The following is a 19,106-nucleotide window of genomic DNA, read 5'->3' as shown; positions in this document are numbered from 1 at the left end:
CAGAAATGTCAACGACATTCCGAACTGTCAACCCATAGACAACAGCCATTGAAACTTCTCATGTAGCTAAAAAAACACCCTTTTTAAATAAATATCCACTGGAAGTTATTTTTCAAAAACTTATAAAACAAAACTCAAATAATTATATTTCGTATTTTTAAATCTAAATACAAATGTATCACAATTCTAAACAAAATGTCTGTTAAAGAATCTGAAACCCATAACCTTGTTCCAATTGTTCCAGCTGTAAGTTTGATATTTTCCTAAAATGTACCTATTCAAATTTTCAACCTTCTTAGGCTGGAAAACCATATAAATTTTCTGAATCAGTTGGTGATATTTTCAAAGAGTATCCTAAAGAAGAGTTTGCAGAAAAGCTAGTTAAACAAAACAATCATATATTGAGGACATCAATAGATCGCATACCACCTATAATACCTGAAGCCAATAGACTTAAAGATATCTTAGGTCCAGATTCTAGCAAGAGTCGTTTTCTTGAATTCAAAGATCAATTCTATGAGAAGCTATATTGCAAAAAAGTCCCTCTTGGCAAATCAACTCCTACCAACTCAAAACCTGATAATGTCACAAATGACAGTGTAACTTTTGGAAAGGTTAGTGAAAAGTCCGAGAGGGTTTATGAACTTGCTTTGCCAAACAGAAGTAATGGAGAGGTCATGAAGGAATTCGTCAAATGGCATGATAAATACAAAATTAGTCACGGAAGTTATTTTCCATCTGAACAAAAAAACAGACGGTAACAACTCTGGAAGTCTTGAGTGTAAATTATACAGAATATATCATCTTTTTTCTTAGATACAATAAAAACTTCAATCGAAATCAAGTTTTCGGGAAAATCATAAAGTTCGACATGTCTGGAACACAAGTTAAACGAATTCTTCAAGAATCTCCTTACACTTCAAAAATGTTCATTATCAGCAAGGTTCAAGAAGAAAACATACAACGACATAAATCATTGGTGGGTCAGCCGATTCGAAGGTAAACAAACAAAAGTAATCCTTGGATAAAAATGATTTTCGAAAACAACCACATTTTTCAGACCAAATATTGTACTGCCTCAAAGTACCACTTTCGGAGTGGCCACCACTCCAGGTGAATATAATGTCGCGAAGCTTCTGAGAACCTCAGTGGAACCAGAAGAAATCTCCAAATACGCAAATGATACAACATACCGCTCATTTGCCAATGAACTTCAAAATTCCAATGCTGTTTATAGAAGTCCAGCTGGAAAAATTGAAAGTCCATATCCTCGTAAAGGTGACTGCAGATTTTTCGCTGAGAATCTTGGTGAAGAAACTACAGTAAAACAACTTATCTCACCAACAATTCCCACACATTTTGGACTGAGTCACAGAGACTTTTTTTTACCTCGTTCCAAGGATAAAATCAAAGAAATCTTCACCAAAGCCGGTTGGGATCTTGGCGATGATGAGAATTTTGAAAAGGTTTGGTCCTTGGCGTCTTCACAGTGGGCCTCGACTGGTGGAGGTGTTTCAATTGAGGCTTTCAAATTTGCTTTGCAAACAATCAAAACAAATGTACAGTAATTAACTTTTGATACGAATAGAATAAAAATTCTTGTTTCTTATTTTCAAAACTGAAAAAAACGATTTTAATGAAATATTTAAAAACCTCAAAAAAGCTTAAAACGTGGTTCGAAAAACCTTTATGGTTGCAATTTTCCAAAATATTTCATTTATTTTTAAAAATTGATAAGAAGTGTGAATTTTTTTTTATTTTATCAAACTTATTTAAAGACATTTTCTGTTATTTTAAAACATATTAAAATGTATCTTACAATTTATTAATATTTTCAGGGTTATTTTTTTTCTTTTTAATTCTATTTGAACAAAAATTGTTTATCCCCTTTCTTTTGATCCATTTCGTGACTTACCTGACGGCCGATAGTCGCGATTAGTTTTGGTTGATTTGTTGTAGTTGTCTCGATCACGTTCACGATTCCGGTCACGATCCCGCTCACGATTTCGCTCACGATCACCATCTCGAACACGATCACGATTTCGATCTTCAACAGGAGATCTGTCCTTCTTGTTCTCTCGCCGGTCGCCTCTTCCGCGAGAATTATTCTCTTCTTCAACGCGTCTTCCATTGTCTTGTCTTCTTTCCCTATCTCGTTCTCTTTCTCCTCGTCCTTGTCCATTTGTTGATCTTCCATTAGACATCCTCTCGGCAGATTCCTCCCTCCTTCTTGATCTTTCACCGCGCTGTTTATGGTCTCTCTCAATTTCAACTTCTGGTGATTTCTTCTCTTTTCTGTTCTTATCCTTTTTATCAATTTCAACTTTTTGACTGCTGGTCTTTTTCTTTTGTTCTCGCTTTTCCTTTTCCTTCTTCTTCTTTTTGTTTTTCTTGTCATCTTCACTACTGCTTTCATTGCTACTGCTGGAATTTTCACTGCTACTGCCGCTGCTGCTGCTGGAACTACTCTCACTGCTACTGGACTCCTGTTTCTTTTTTGATTTTTTCTTCTTCCTCTCTGGCTTGGAGTTTTTCTTCTTGGATTTCTCAACAGGTTTCTTCTTGGAAACCTTCTTAGTCTTCTTCTTCTTTTTCTGCCTTTCATCTTCTGACGAGGAAGATTCAGATGACGAGTCACTCGATGATGAAGATGACGAAGAGGATGATGCCGACGACGATGACGAGGAACTCGAAACATCAACTTTGTCTGCAAGTAGCTCCGAATTAATCGCCGGGACATTCTTTGGTGCATTCTTCAAGAAGTGCCGCAAATCGTCTGTCAGACCTCCGAGACCAATGGAAGAGAAGAAATTTATAGCAAATCTTGTATTCCGAGGATTGTCCCTCGGGAAGAGACCCGCCAAAGTTTCTGTAAGTACACCGTCCTTCAGCTTCTCGTTCAACTTAAACAGTCCCATATACTCGGCAAGTTCTTGGAAGAGAATCTTTATGAAGATTCGACTCGAACTCGTCGTGTCGTCCTCATTCAACTTGATGCAGTCCAAAACATCCCAACCAATAGCATCGGTAAAGAGAAGATGGGCAAAGAACTTACTTACATTTCTCAATCGATTCGTATCAAGGCGATGGGTTGTCTGATATGTGTCCTTGAAGATCTCCTCGAATGGCTCGATGTAGGTCTTGTTGATGGAACAGAATCTCTGCGCTAAGAGACCGTAGAACTTCTCATATGTTCTCTGTTCAGCACAGCAATCCAGGAACATGTGGCACAACTCGATTTCCTGACCTGGTTTCAGTTGCATCTTCATCAGTTTGTGGGCACATTCCTCGTAGTCCAAACTGGAGTTGATGGTTAAGTAGATGGTCCTTCGGAGTGCTATCAAATTGGTTTCGGTATTGTCAATAATTAATTCTGCTTTAGCTTTTTCCTCTTCGTCTTCTTCGGAGTCTGATTCGTCACTTCCACTCCCGGAGCCATCTTCTCCATCGGAGTCACTTGCATCGCTTCCAAGGATTTCCTTGCTGAGACCTTTGTATTTGTCCTCATTTGTGGCGTACATGTCATCAAATTTGAAAGCGTCTAAAAGGAAAAGAAAGAAAAGAAACATTAGAACTTATTCTGGACAAGCTTTGAAAGAGCTTTGAAATCTTCATACTCACTCAAGTTATCCTCGGTATTGGTGGCCTCATCCAACATCAGCAAATGTGTGAATTGGTCATCTTCCTCGACCAATTCCAAGGACTCAATAACCGATTGATGGTCCTTGAATCCGTCCTTTCGCACCTGGAATACAACTTCGATCATATACTGCACCCTTTTGTCCAGTTTCCCTTCGTGCAGAATGTTCTTTAGCATTTCAAAGATAGCTCCAATGCCTTTGGAGGAAACTTCTGTCAATTTCATACCACACTCTTTCAGGAATGCAATCGCCACTTCAACAGAGTCATCAGTTGGGGTCTCCACTAAAAGGGTTAGAATTTCCAGAGCAAGGATTTCATGAGCCACCCGTTGGTTTACCAGATGAGCAACGAAACGGGAAGCAGACAAACACACTGCCTTGTCATTTCGTCGGAACGCCCTCTTGAACTGAATCACCAATCTCTTCAGCAACAGTTCTCCGATGTTTGGGAATTTGGAGTTGATGATGGACACGAGAGCAGCGTAGACATGGGTGAAGGTGGGCGAAGCATTTTGAGCTTGAATGATGGACCTGCAGAGCAGTCCTCTTCCTCTGACGATGTTCTCCTTTAGGAGCTCCCTGGTAATGATTCCAATGTTGTCAACGTTCACTTTGTTGATGTAACCATGGATGGATTTCTTGAGAGCTTCCCATGCGATCCGTTGGTAAGCTGCCGATGCTTTATCGGTGATCTCGGCTTGCATCATTCTCAACTTCGCTGGAGGGATGTAAGCTCCTCCAGTTCGAGAAGTCAGAAGGTCGACAGTGCGACGCTGACGTTCGGTGATTTTTTCATTGGGATTTCCTTCGGGTTCGCTGGGTGCGAGTTCGTTTTTCTTTTCTCTCGAAAGCGACCGACCTTCTCTTCCTCCTCCTCTACGTCGGTCGTTTGATCTATCACGATTTCTACCCTTGGAGCGACTGCGGGTTCGACTACGACGCCTGCGACGATCTCTGCTGCGAGTGCGACTTCTCTGTCGACGACTGCGTTCGTCTCTTTCACGGGACCGTCTTCGATCTCGCCTGCCAGGTGACCTGCTACGGTCTCTTCTCTTTGAAGTCGAGGTTTCCTTTGATTTAGGGTCTTTTGTTTGGACAGCCGAGGCCACCTCGATTTTAGAAGGAGTTTCGCCTGTCACCGGTTCCAGCTTCTTCTTTTTTGTCTCTGGTTCTCCATCGTTTTGGGTTGCTTCTAATGTAATTGAAGTTTCTGGCTTCATTGATGAAATATTTTCTTCGGGAGCAGTTCCTTCAGGTTGCTCGGAATCTTTTGGTGTTGTGTCTTTTTTCTGTTCAGGTTGGCAAGACTCATTTTTGGGGGCCTTTTCCTCTGGAATGTGTTCCATTGAGGGTTCATCGGTGGTTTTTAGGAGTTCGGCTTGTGCACTGTCCACCTCTGGAACTGTTGGCGTTTCTATTTGTTGGACCGGTTGATCAATTACCGGCTTTTCGATGACTGGGGAAGGTTCTTCTTCCGGCTCCACCAATTCCCCTTCTTCTGGCTCCGGATTAGTAGCTGAAGCTTCCTTGGGAGGCTTTTCATCACTAACAGTTTTCAGCTCCTCCATTTTTGATACTTTAACTTCCTTTTCTTCCTCAGTATCACTTCCAGACGACTTAGACGACGACGATGCCGACGAACTGCTTCCATCACCATCATCGTCATCAGAACTCGAACTCGACGATTCCGATGATGAGGAATTGTTCTTAGGTTGTTTCTTTTTCAATGTTTTCTTCTTTGAATTTTCAGCTTTTTGTTTTAACGAACCTGATGGTGATTTCTCATTTTCATCGTTTGATGTGGCATGATTTTTTTTCGAGGGAGAATTTTTCGGTTTAGTTTCTTCCTCCTCGGACGATGATGAAGAATCGGAGTCACTGCCACTCGATGAAGATGATGAACTACTTTCAGAATCACTTTTTGCCATTTTCTATAATGAAATAAAAGTTGATTTAATGAAAAAAATGCCAATTAGCGAAATTTGAAACGTTTATTTTTTTGTGCGTGGTTTTCTTATATTTCTTGCACGCACCAGCTTCGGTGTCAGTGTCAATTTTGACAGTTTGTGAATTTGTGTGGTTTTCATACATTACATATTGAAATGTTGTAGCGAGTAGAAAAAGTGGATGAATGCATTCAGACAGAAAAATAATGTTAGCTTTTGAGTTGTATTTTCAAATCTATTTATACGGGTAAACTTTGGAATTTTTATGAGAATTGTTTTAATGTCTTTAAAATCTCTTTTTGTTTTTACACTGTAATAAAGACTGAAATTCTTTTTCATTATTAAATAAAGTAAAACATGTTTTTTTTATTATTACTATTAAAAAAAAGTTCCTATTTGAAATCAAGGATTTGAGTTTAGAGTAAAATTTTTTAACTAAAACTGACAGGTGGGTATATTTACAAAGAAAATAGAACGCCTTCAGTGGAAAGATTTTGTTCCAAAGTTTAAAATCGAATATCACCTGACAGGGTGGTTATTGCCATTATTGAACAAAAGTTTCTATTTGAAATCAAGGATTTGAGTTCACAGTCCAATTTTTTAACTAAAACTGACAGGTGGGTATATTTACAAAAAAAAAATAGAACGCCTTCAGTGGAACGATTTTGTTCCAAAGTATAAATCAAATATCACCTGTTTTTTTTTTTAACTAAAAACGATCTCAAACAAAATTTATGGGCCAAACAAAGAATCTTTTCAACTAAAAATTTGTGTTACTTCATTTCGATATAAAACATAATGGGCCATATTTATAGTTCTTTGCCTTTGCTAAACTAAACTTCAGGTTATGTTATTCATAGACAATTTAATCCCATTTTAAAACGATAGCCTGGATTGAAAAAATACACACGACGGAACCTATGTTTAAGCTGTTTTTAAAGAGCTGCGAAATTCTTTATTAATAGCAGCTGTGTCTTACCAAGATGTTTAATTTAGACTAGAGTTCAAATAGACTCGGGTTTAAAATATGACTTGACTATGAATATGCCCTAATAAATGTAACTTGCCTTATTTTTTTTAATCTCTAAACACAATTTTCAAAAGTAAGGAAATAAATCCGTAAAAATGATTAAACTTATATTTGATTGTGTTTCCTTTTTATTACAAATGCAAATCATGTACTGATTGATATTAAAGCGCTCATGTCACTAATTTGTGTTTCAGTTTTACAAAATTCCGCTGACAGATTTCTTTGAGACAAAATTTTCCAGTGAATTTCAACAAGGAATTTTTTCAAGTACAGATCGAGTAGTAACTACCTGTCAAAAAAATCAAATGAAGGAAACCAAAATACGAAAACCTAATACACTTCAAAGAGGAATGAGCTTTTTTCTGACATTAAGAAGACGAGTTTTTTTGTAAACAAACCGAAAGATATTTGACAGATTGCCATTATGAATGGAAAGTGGTATCAGCGAAATGGCCTACAAGGCACGGTTGCTTCATTATATATATTTAATTAATTTTTAAATAATTGTTTCGATTGTGCCTTCAAGAACTTTTGTTGTGAAGCGTTGGCATCGACCCGTCTTTCATATGGCGAGAAATAATTAAAATTTAAAATGTTTCCATTTTAAAGTAGCTCCATTTTATAGTGAACCTGAGCAATTGAATTAGCGCTAATTTTGATTTATCAAATGTCAAAAGACAGTTTCAAAAGTAATTGCTATCCAAGAAGCGGGCTCTTCTCTTTAATTGGTAAAAGCTAAGCGGACGCAAAATCAAACTAGATAATTATTTGACAGTCAAAATTGTTAAACTTTGGGACAACAACTGTCAACTCAAATCGGCTCATTGACATTTTTGTTTCATCTGAAATCTATACTAATCTTATATACTCAAATTTTTTAAATAACTACATAGATAGAATAAATCGGTTTAAGAACATTTCAAAATCAAACTTAAAATCATAAATGTTTTTAATGTCTTACTTGGATTTTTCACTGTTTCATAAGCATAGCTTCAATATGATGCTTTTCTTAAAATATGTATTAATACTGTTTATGAAACATGCTTTAGAGAGAGTATTCCTTTTTTTATATATGCCAGGGCGCAAAGACCGCGATTTACCTTTTTAGTCCTTTAAAAATTAACAAAGGGTCTTATGCAAAATATAGTGTTAATTTGTTTAAAGTATTTTTTGTTTTTGTTGCAGAGGATAATGAACCCGCTATAACCCGGAGGGTTAAAATTTGTATACTTATTTAGTTATCTCCACTTTTGAACCGTTATATATACTTTTTATGGATTATATAGGTCCATATTGTACAATGTTAAATGTATACTAAACTCGAACTGCCAACGTTTTCCCTTTTTGCAGTTTCAATTCGAAAAGTTTAAAAGCCCAACTTTATTTTTATCCTTGCTTCATGTTTCCTATTTCCGTTTCTCTACGGCGCGGCGCTGTGTATGAATAGATTTGTTTTTATTTTTTATGTTGTCCCGGCAGCCGACTACGTCGACGACGACGATAAGGACGAACTGGGAGTTATCCTTACATAAACTGATTTGAAACATATGGAATATTTCTGTTTCAATTTTGTGAAATATAAGTGGGTAAGGGCAAGGGGGTGTGGGGTACAGTGTGGATAAATTAATGTTTTTGGGGTTTGCTTCGGCTTGTTCAGAAATGTGGGGAGAATTAAAAATTAAAACACTTGGAGGATGAGATATACGAGTTGGTATAGTGTTTCTAAGGGAATCATTTTGACCTTCAACATCATACATTTTTTTAATGATATCAAGTTATTTAAACCCTAACAAAATATATTTTGTAAAATACAAGTCTTTTTTTCTTCGAACAAGAAAAATAAGGAACTGGAATATTTGAGGGGATGAAGCTAATGTAGAAACATGTTCGAGGGTATTACACATTCATACACCCTATGTTTTTTCTTTAGCATTGCGATCGCATACGGAATACGACATATGAATTAAAAAGACTTTTAATAAATGATATTTTTATTTAGAGTTATAGAACTTTAAGTTGACAACACTATTTTAACTGACAGCCATTTTGTCAGGTGTCAAGTGACTTATTTTGAGTGTTGAATCTGGGCCCAGGTTTATAACCATTTACAAATTTGTGACAAATTTTCATTTCGTAACGTATTGACAGGTGACACTTTTAGGCATTTCCTAACTTTTTGTGGGGTGTTGATGGTGTCGACTGATTTTTAAAATTTTCCTGTCAAAATTGTCAGTTTCATGGTAATACAATTGTAATTTGTATTTATTTGTTCTGTTTCGCAAACAAAATGTCACTTTAAATTCATCGGGACAATTTGTTATAATCATAATCCGGAATCTTCACAACTGTCGCAAATTCCATGACAAATGTACAAAATTTCACTTTTGTATGGAACGGAAATAAGACAACTGTCAAGTCATCATTTGCAAAATTGTCACTTGATTGATTGAATGATTATGGTTTGACATTTCAACATAAATAGACTGACGCCTGAACATGGTACCATCCAAAATACGTATACTTTTGGTCGAACGAATACGTCAAGAAAAAAACTGCCGTATTCGGAGTGAAGATATTTATCATATTGTATGTTAAGACACCGTTACATCCACAAAATTGCTTGTTTGGTGTATTTATCGGTTTTTGGAACTATACAGTCAACGGTGACCGCAATATAAAATTATAATGCTTGCTTACTTACATAAGGTGGCGCTACAGTCTGGAGCGGACCTGGGCCTCAACCATCATGCGTCTCCAGCCAGGTCGGTCCCTAGTTACCTGTATACAGTTTCACACGCCAAGTTGGTTGAGGTCTTCACCAACCTGAGTCGCGGTCTTCCTCTACTGCGTCGTTGCTCGGGATTGGATTCGAAGACCTTGCGGGCAGGAGCGTTAATGTAAATTCGCTCAACATGACCCAGCCATCTAAGCCGTTGGACTTTAATTCTGCTAACTAGGTCAGTGTCGCAGTTCGGCGTTATATCTTCTTCTCCATTCTCCCGAAGAATTTTTCTCTCGAAGCATCCTTAGACGCTCTCATCTTTCTTTGACAGGGTCCAGGCCTCAGCGCCATAAATAAGAACCGTGATGATGAGTGTCTTAAAGATGGTGATTTTAGATGCTGGAGAGAGGACTTTACTTCTCAATTGCTTTCTAAGTCTAAAGAAGCAGTGATTTACAAGAGTTATTCTTCGTTTGATTTCAGCGCTGGTGTCGTTGTCTGTGTTAATAGCGGTGCCTATAGTTGGTCTTGCCCTCATTGACCACTAAACCCATCTTCTTCGCTTCCGTCACAATGCTCAAAAACGCTCCACTGACATCACGCTTTGATCTTCCAATTATGTCGATATCATCTGCGTATCCGAGTAATTGGATGGACCTTTGGAAGATTGTGCCTCTAGTGTTGATGGTTGAGTTTTGCACAATTCTTTCGCATAACACTGTCTAAAACCTGTTTTGACATCAAATGCATCGGTGAGATCTTTTCCGACCTTGATAAAGCAGCGTGTATTCTCCATCGGCATTCTGCACAAACGGATAAGTTTGACAGGGATGCCAAAACTAGACATTGTTCCGTAGAACTCTTCCCTATAGATGCTGTCATACGCGTCCTTAAAATCGATAAAGAGACGGAGGGTATCGATTTAAAGCTCCTTGGTTTTTTACAAGATCTGCCGCAGTGTGATTATTTGGTCGATAGTGGACTTACCTGGTTTGAAGCCACACTGATAAGGACTTACCAGGTTTTTGACGAACGGCTCCAGACGTTCACCAGTGCAGACAGCATAGAACTCCTTAAGTTAAGAGGTTATTAGAGACTTCATCGGAAATCCTTTTCCACATGTCAGTCACTTGCGATTGTGAACGTCTAACGTCGAAACTTCTCACAGTACTTCCTTGTTTTGGCTTGGATCGGGATATTCGTAGCCGTACCTTGGCTACAACGAGGTAGTGGTCCGACTCAATGTTGGCCCCTCGAAATTTTCGGATATCCGGTATCCTGGAGAAGTGTGGTGCGTCGATCGCAATGTGGTGGATTTTCAGATGTGTGAACTGCCTACTACCTACCAGAATGTCTCGGCTAGCGAAATCGATTAGCTTGAATCCGTTGTCGGAGTTGGTTTCGTACAGTCTGTATATCCCGATTGTGCCACCAATGATTTATTCTCTTCCTATAGCTTGGCATTAAAATCTCCTAACACAATTTTAATGTCATAGCCAGGGCACTGCTCATATATCTTGTCCAAGAGTTTGAAGAATATGTCTTTGATGTCTTCATCTTTCTCCTCTGTTGGGGCATGCGTGCATATTTTTCTTGGATGGCGGAAATATCTGCCTTGCAGCAGTTTAGGGTTTCCACTAATTGTTCGGCTGCACGTGGTCTGTTAAGGGACCTAACATTCCACGAACAGATCCGAAGTTCGTTGTCCTTATTTCGTTTACTTGGGTTGTCAACAGTGAATCCGTCCGTATCAGAGGCTTGTTGGTGCTTCGCAACTGAGGTATTTTTTTACGTGGCCAGGAAGTCACCCCGACGGCACAACCACCAACCTGGAGGGCCAGATCTTTAGTATAAATCCAAAGATGGGGAGCCGGATAAACCACTCCTTATAGGCCTGGGCTCCGATAATATCGTAGAAGCTCTATAAGGTGTTCACTAAGTAGTTCAATCTTACTGGAGGATTCGGCCGCTGCTGTCTGTATAAGGAGAGGTGCCTTAGTGGAAACACCTCTAAATTAATTAAATATACAGTTTTCTTTAATATATCAAAAACAGGTCAAACACTAAAGCTTTTTGGATTCGACTTAAATACTGTATATTGCCCTCTATCTCTTTAATTACTCCATCACAGAAATGGTTGAGAGTTTTAAATCACTCGGCCTTGGGACTCTACGAACTGTGGTGGAAACTTAAATACATCTTATACTTTTAAAAACTTTGCAGGTATGTTTTTAAATCTGAAATTATGAGTACTTTATTTTAAACATACACTTTGAATACAGGAGCAATGTCGTGCGACCCAATCGTACATTTTATTTGCTTTTGAAATACCAATAAAAAAAGACTACGATATTCAGATTTTAGTTTAGAAAAGTCTACCTTCCAAAAACACAGGGAATAAATAAAAATAAATCGCAACATCTAGTATTTTTGATGGTATTAATTTCCATTTAATTAAAATAGTCTCGAGCTAAATTTTCAACCATCTGGAAACAATTGCTTTTCATTATAGCACACTCGATTTCTTTAGCATAATTTTTTAGGAAGGTTTGTATTTTATATTCGTACTATTTTATATTTGTTAATGATTTTCTAATTGAATGAACTCTTAAAATCATTTTTGGTGATTCAATTAGGAATAGGTACCGCACGAAACAATTAATGAGACGATGCGTATAGCTTGAAAATTTAATTAGTTTTTAACTTCCTATAATTGAGTAATATTTTGTCGATTGGTACTTTTATTTTATTATTATGACCAATCCATTTAAAGTATGCCTAAGCTACCATAAAAACGTATAGTCGCATTTTGAATGTATCCAGTTCTAAATTATTAATTCAAATTGAATGTTTGTTAACCAAAAAATGTATAGCTATGTATCTGCTATTTGAATACATGTACATCATACACACTTTAATAGATTAGCTCTGAATTAATATTTACAATTTTAATTCCAGGAATTTGTTGGAGTAGAATATTGAATATGGGTTCAATTAATGGCAAGTTAGAGCTTTTCAAAACGAAATCAATTGAATAAAAGTCTGACAGAAATTCACTTTCCCGAATAGCTTATTCTATTATGCCAAAAAATGAATCAGATTTCCAACAATTCCAATGAAACATTTTGTGTCAGAAATCATTTCCAGTGAATCGAGAAAATGCAATGAAAATGAACGTTTTAATCAAGCTGTCAATTATGGTTTGAATTAAAAAAATCAATGGGCATATTCAATGTTCATACAACAAAAAGGACTTCATTTGGAGTCAACTGTATTCTTTAAACGCAAGGAGCTAGTTAACTTCTTAGATGTCATACATTTTTGACTTTGAACTTTACTCGACTACTTTCTATTTACAAAAGTACCAACAACATTATTATCAACAAAAAAGAAACTCCTTACAAAGCTTACAAGTTACAAGTCAATCATACGATGTGTTTTGGATATTAAAGAAAAATTGCTTAATTCTTTTCCAATATGACAAGGAACTTTTTTACACTAAAATTTAAATAAAATTGTGAAGGAAATAAATATATCACAGAGTTATGAAGATCACCTTTTATTTGTATGAAAAAATAATATATGTTGATTTTTTGACACAAGCAGACTTCTTTGATATTAACAGACATTTTCCTTGAGCACTAACTTTCCAGTCAACATTCCAATATAGTTGCCTCTAGTGGAAGGCAGTTTATTGGCAGCATTCCGACTAGAAACTTGCTTACCTTCAGGTCACTTATGTCGCTTCAACCTGCCAAATGGAAAGTATTTATAACTGGCCCTCATAATTCTTTCTAAACATTGCAAAGCTTTTTTTTCACAAGCAAACAAACAAACCTTTACCTGTTTAATTGTCATACTATAATTTCAAACGTCAAAAATGCCGAAGTAGCACACAGTTCAAAATATTTAAATTGTAATTTAATAATGGGGAAGTAATTTATTAACTTCCCATAGGAGGTTATTGTAATGAGTCCGATTAGTCAAATTGAAAATTTTGACATTTCTCGACGTTTCAAGGTCCCTAGAGTCGAAATAAAAGATTTTGAGAAAGATGTATTTGCGTGCATTAGTACGTACGTTCGTACGTTCGCAACGTTTTTTTCGTTGTCCATAGCTCAAGAACCAGAAGAGATATCGACTTCAAATAAGTTTTGTTATATAACTATAAATAAATTAGGTGGCGCAACAGTCCATGAAGAACCAGGGCCTAGTGACATACAGTGGGAGTAATGTTGTCAGAAATAGAAAGGACCTACATTTTATATGCCGAATCCAAACGGCTAATTTGAGAAAGCACTTTTTATGACATGAATTACTCCTGAAGGATTTGTTAATTCCTCGCAAGAGGCAGTACCCGAAAACTTTTTTTTTTATTTAAGGTGGCACAGGCAGGGATTAAATCCAAGGCCCTTTGCATGACAGTCTAACGGACTAACTATCACGCTACGGGTAATACAAAAAAATAAGTTTTGTTATGCAGATAAGAGGCAGAAAGGGCTCTCAAGAAAATTGAGTGGGCGTTTGTTTTACCACAACAGTTACAAAAAAAGGTGAAAATTGTGGTTAACCCTAAATATTTTACGAATCATAAACGCTGGATACTTGAATTAAATTTTATAAAATACATTGTAATGTCATACCAAACAAATATATTTTTTGAAAAAAATCCAATTAACGGTTTTTTTATAAATCAAAAAAACTGAAACAAAAAATTTCTTCACCTCAAAAATTTTACGAATACAAATAGATTTTATCTCCAAACAATTTAGTGCAACGAAAAATCAAGTTTTTAACATCTGGTAAGATTTTGAACAAAATAAAATTGCCAGTTTTTTTTATAAAAAATTAAAACCTAAAAAAACATTACTCAAAGTTGGTAAAAATTGAATTTCGACTCAAAACTTTTGAAAAAATTTGAGAAAAATCAAATTGATAGTTTTCTTATAAAACATAAACAAAAAAATAAATTAAAGTTGGTAAAAAGTCATTTTCGACTGGAATATCTTTTCAAAACCTTAAGATATTGGCTATAAACTACTTTTATCTTTTAAAAAATATTGTTTTCAATATTAAGTAAAATTTTCAGAAAAATCAAATTGACAATTTTTTTACAAAAAATAAAAACTTAAAAGAAAATTTAACAAAAGTTGGTACAAATTGATTTTCGATTCAAAACTTTGAGATTACGGCTTCCAGATAATTTTAACTTATAACAAATTTTTTTTTTAACATTTGGAATTTTTTTAGAAAATTCGAATTGACAGTTTTTGTACAAACAATAAAAACCTTAACAAAAATTAATAAAAGTTGGTAAAAAGTCATTTTCGACTCGAATATCTTTTCAAAAACTTGAGACTATGGCTTCCAACTTATAAATTTATAAAAAATATTGTTTTCAACATTCTGAAAAATTTTGAGAAAAATCGAATTGACGTTTTTTTTTTTACAAAAAATAAAAATCTAAATAAAAAAATTAATAAAAGTTGGTATGAAATTGATTTTAGACTCAAATAACTTTTATCTTTTAAAAAATATTGTTTTTGTTGAGTAAAATTTTGAGGAAAATCATTTTTTTAAGAAAAATAACAACCTAACAAAATAACAATGCAACTTGGTAAAAATGCACTTTTAAAAATTAAAAGTATTGTCTTCAAACTTGTTTTATTTCACAGAAAATATTGTTTTCGATATTCACTAGTTTTTTTTTATTGTAAAAATCCAACAGTCCGTTTTTCCATAAAAAAAAATCTAAAAAAATAGTACGCAAATTTGGTAAAAATTGATGTTCGGTGTTTGATATCTCTAAAATTAATTTCATTCATCCAATTTGTAAAAATTTAAGAAATTGGTAAAAAAATGTCTAGATTTTCAAACTGAACTATTTCTCTATATGAAAAATATTGTTGGTAATTTTAAAATTTGTAAGAATAATTCAATTTACAACTTTTTTAATAAAACATGAAAACCTACAAACCTTTTAAGCAAGACAAATCGACAGACAAGATGGGAAGTTATCAGTGTGGGTCGAATTCCAACCTCTTTTTTGGTTTTACAATTTGTGAGAAGTCTTACGTCTCCTATTTGATAATTAATATTTTATTTATTTTGAAAAAAAATTAAAGCTTACTATTTTTTTTTATTAAATACCTACATATGAACAATATTCAATAGGCATATAAACTGGAATCATAGAAATCGCAAACAAACCTTTCCTCAACTTTCTACCTAATTTAATTTGTGTGGTATTAACTGATATAAAATTGCGCTCAGATACCTTAAGAATGCCCCCATTCGATTTCTATAATCCAATAAATTTTCAGATTAATCTTGTTCTTCGTGAGAAAATCCCCACAAATACAATTGAGTGCACAAACGTATCTACCTATGCATAATATGCATGTTTAGTAAATGTATCTAGGTATGTTTGTTTTAAAACTCTTCACCTGTTCCGTATCTATCTGTACACTCATGAGTATATCCTATAAATAATCCATTTCTTCTGGTAGGTACTTCTTATCAGAAAATCCCTATGAATTCTATTTTCAGGTTTTCTATTTGTATGAATAAAAAAGAGACTCTTGCAAATTTGCTATACAAATAAAAATATTTTTCTATTGTGTCATTTCACATTTTCAACAACAATGACAGTTATGCATAATGTGACGCTATGTTTGATTTGCATGAGTTCGAGTTCCATATCCTTTCAGAATGGTACAAGAAAAATAAAAATATTAAATGGGAAATCTTTTTTCGATGAAGGCTTTTCTGAATAAATTTATTGTCACATTAGGTAAGAACATTTATGTGGAGATATGAATGTGTATTTTTCTTTTCAAGGACAATTTAAAAAAATGTATCATCATCTCGGATGTTTGGCATCGTATAAAATAAGAATTATGATGAATGAAAAATGCATAACATATGCATATTTAAATTCTTTGAAATATTTCGCTACCATTATGAAATTATTCCACATGAGTTCTTGGAAGCTGAGATTTAGCTCTAGCATGCTAACGACTTATCTTTAAAAATGTATAACAATTGAAAGGTTTCGGACTATGATTTTGATGTTAAAGAGAATTTTATATGAGCAGTTTCAAAAATATTGAAAAGATATTCATTTCATATCATTCATTCATTTTTTGGTTGCAAGAATTAATCGAATGAAATAATCTTGCGTTGAGGATACCAGAAAGCAGTTGCCCACCCCCATTTCTGTAAAAAATGTCTTCTTTATAAGTATTTAATTTCATATTCTTGTTAAAGTCCCACTATAATTAAAAAAACATTAACCCCACCGTATTTATTTGCGATTCGTTAAGTTTCGTTAAAACTTAGAAAAAACGAATTTTAAGTCAATCTTTTTGACAGGAACAAGCAAATATTTTAAAAAGAAAATAGAAGACTCAATTAAGAGTCAATTTAATTGTATGTATGTATGTATTTTTATTCTTTCAACTTTATTTAAAAAAAAAACAATCACCATTTATAATGCAGTTTACGTTCGATTCGTTAAGTTATAATTTCAGACACTCTTTTTGGCAGCTAAAAGAAAACAAACTTTTTAAAAAGGAAAATAGAAGAACTAATTTTAAAATAGTTCAGAATTGATTTCATTATTTAATTGATTTCAGGTTAGTGCGTTGGACTGTCATGCCAGAGTTCTTGGGTTCGATCCCTGCCTATGCCATCTAAAGGCTTTTCGCAGGTACTGCCTCTTGCGAGGAATTGACAAATTCCCCAAGAGTAACTCTTGTCATGAAAAAGTGCTTTCTCAAACTAGCCGTTCGGACTCGGCTTAAAACTGTAGGTCCCCTTCATCCCTGACAACAGTACTCCCACACAGGAATGGTTGAGAGTTGTAAGTAAATAGGCCCTAGTTCTCAACGGACTGTTGTGCCGACCAATTTATATTTTTTATTTCATTGATTTCATTTTTTAACCAAAATTAAACAAATTAAATCTCACAGAATAACATTTTTGCTCAGTGGGATACTTTGTGTCTTTATCTATTCTAATCTGCCTTTATTATTATACACAATTAATATAAGAAGACCACGAATTAGTTATGATTTCAATTCAATTAACTTGATTATTATCAAGTAGATTCCCCGAAGTGAATTAAATCAAACATCAAACACCATTATAGTCTTTGAACTGAAATTTTTGGAATGTAAATAATTAAGTGTATTGATAGATACCTAAAGCAGAAATCCCATTCCCGAACCATGAAGTGTCAAAATGTCAATAGAACTGACATTTCTATCAGACAGAACTTTTGCCCAGTTGATGGCTCACCATGTTCAACGCCTTGACTCAACAAGTTTTTGTATAAGTTATGAGCATTGAACTTAATTACAATACACAATTCTACACAGAAGCAAAGTCATGGAAGAGAAGTTACACTAGACAAGTTGACGTAGACGTGCGTCATTCTTCCTCTAGATTCCTCTTCTTCGTCCTCGAGACGTTTACACACATGAACTCTGTGTAATTATTTATATCCCTTTTATTTTATGATAATTTTTCGAAAAGGATCCAGACTGCATAATGTGTATATTCTAACGTTAAGGGGTGAAAATATTTTAAAAGACATGTGTTCAAGAACGATATAAATTGTGTGGGTCTACCAGATAACCACAATAATATGATATTTAAATAAACACTCATGAGTTCAATTAACTTTTGTAAAGGGATAATTACTAAGGCAAGAGTCTTTAAAATCTATCGATTTTTTAAAAAATTGATTTTTGTAATTGAATGTGTCAAATGTTATTTATATTTATACTGGGTAAGTTTGACATTTAGATAGTAAACGAAATATAAACACGTCTAATATGTCACTAACCTAACCCTGTACAATTTTTTTCAATAGCTTAAAAGCTGATTGAAATATAAGCCGACACAATCAGAAAACTTACGACGACATTACGTGCGTTCGCATTTCATATATAGTAAAGTGAGAAATTCCCAACAAAACGATCCGCAGTGGCCAGATTTTTGTATTTAAAAATTGGTACAACTGAAAGAAGATCTGTCAAAATAATAATAAAAAACTTCAAAAAGGGGGTTTGTTCGTAGACTACTACATTAACATGTGGTATTGAAGTGAGCTTGAAGCTCGCCTCAATTCTTTATATACTTGAATCGAGTTGAGATTTATCTATTCTAAACTGAGATGAACCTTTTTTGGAAACATAGCAAAACATAAATCTCTTTTCTATTGTTTTTTTCTTGCAAAATAAGCCCAGTAAGTCCATTTTCACTAACAAAACTAAATAATATCAACAGTAATAGATTCGTTTTTTCCGCAATGGGAAACTCACATGATTCCAAATGCAGAACTACTCAACGAACACCGCCATCGAGATACAAATGCAATCGTACTAACATTTGAGAACGAAATCACATAAGATGCATTCGAGGCTCGTATAAATGTCAAAAACCTATCCATAGTGAGATTCTTCTCTAACTTTTATCGGTGTTATTCTCACTATGGATGTTGTTTTTGTTATTCGTGTAAAAACCTACTTTACTATGGATAGATTTCCCAACAAAACACGGGTACTGGATGTTAATTGCTCTTTTTAAATTGTTAACGTTTCCAAGAAAATAATTAAACACAGACCACAATACCAGATCTGTCACTTTAGCCATTGGCAGATGACGGAAGTTTGACACTGTCGTTGTTTAAGTTTGACATTAAGATCTGACAATCGTTTGTGTGCTTTTGTTATTGTAAACAGAATAGTCCTCAAAAAAAG

At 34.6% G+C, this 19,106-nt stretch overlaps 2 protein-coding genes across 2 annotated transcripts; one reads left to right on the top strand and one right to left on the bottom strand.

Moving 5' to 3' along the window:
* The first annotated feature begins 127 nt into the window (after positions 1 to 127).
* On the top strand, positions 128 to 1,674 carry LOC129950220 (EF-hand domain-containing family member B-like). The gene is made up of 4 exons (XM_056062072.1): positions 128 to 246; positions 300 to 757; positions 817 to 999; positions 1,061 to 1,674. The coding sequence occupies exons 1-4, from the start codon at positions 196 to 198 to the stop codon at positions 1,566 to 1,568; spliced, it is 1,200 nt and encodes a 399-aa protein (XP_055918047.1). The 5' UTR covers positions 128 to 195; the 3' UTR covers positions 1,569 to 1,674.
* A 62-nt stretch (positions 1,675 to 1,736) lies between these two features.
* Positions 1,737 to 5,683, bottom strand: LOC129950218 (pre-mRNA-splicing factor CWC22 homolog). The gene is made up of 2 exons (XM_056062071.1): positions 3,622 to 5,683; positions 1,737 to 3,541 (listed from the first exon to the last, which is right to left on the bottom strand). Exons 1-2 carry the CDS (start codon positions 5,567 to 5,569, stop codon positions 1,881 to 1,883), a joined length of 3,609 nt encoding a protein of 1,202 aa, XP_055918046.1. The 5' UTR covers positions 5,570 to 5,683; the 3' UTR covers positions 1,737 to 1,880.
* Positions 5,684 to 19,106: the final 13,423 nt, after the last annotated feature.

The sequence above is a fragment of the Eupeodes corollae genome, chromosome 3 (genome assembly GCF_945859685.1).
Source record: "Eupeodes corollae chromosome 3, idEupCoro1.1, whole genome shotgun sequence".
NCBI classification, from domain to species: domain Eukaryota; kingdom Metazoa; phylum Arthropoda; class Insecta; order Diptera; family Syrphidae; genus Eupeodes; species Eupeodes corollae.
Note: the sequence above shows the minus strand (reverse complement) of the source record. Positions and strands in the feature narration are given on the sequence as shown.

What these genes read in the sequence shown, in the direction of transcription:
- LOC129950220 (XM_056062072.1), top strand. Translation starts at nt 196, where the DNA reads ATGTCTGTTAAAGAATCTGAAACCCATAACCTTGTTCCAATTGTTCCA. An exon ending in TCTGAACAAAAAAACAGACG is followed by an intron (nt 758 to 816) that starts GTAACAACTCTG and finishes CTTTTTTCTTAG; the next exon opens with ATACAATAAAAACTTCAATC. An exon ending in GTGGGTCAGCCGATTCGAAG is followed by an intron (nt 1,000 to 1,060) that starts GTAAACAAACAA and finishes CACATTTTTCAG; the next exon opens with ACCAAATATTGTACTGCCTC.
- LOC129950218 (XM_056062071.1), bottom strand. Translation starts at nt 5,569, where the DNA reads ATGGCAAAAAGTGATTCTGAAAGTAGTTCATCATCTTCATCGAGTGGC. An exon ending in CAATACCGAGGATAACTTGA is followed by an intron (nt 3,542 to 3,621) that starts GTGAGTATGAAG and finishes TTTTCCTTTTAG; the next exon opens with ACGCTTTCAAATTTGATGAC.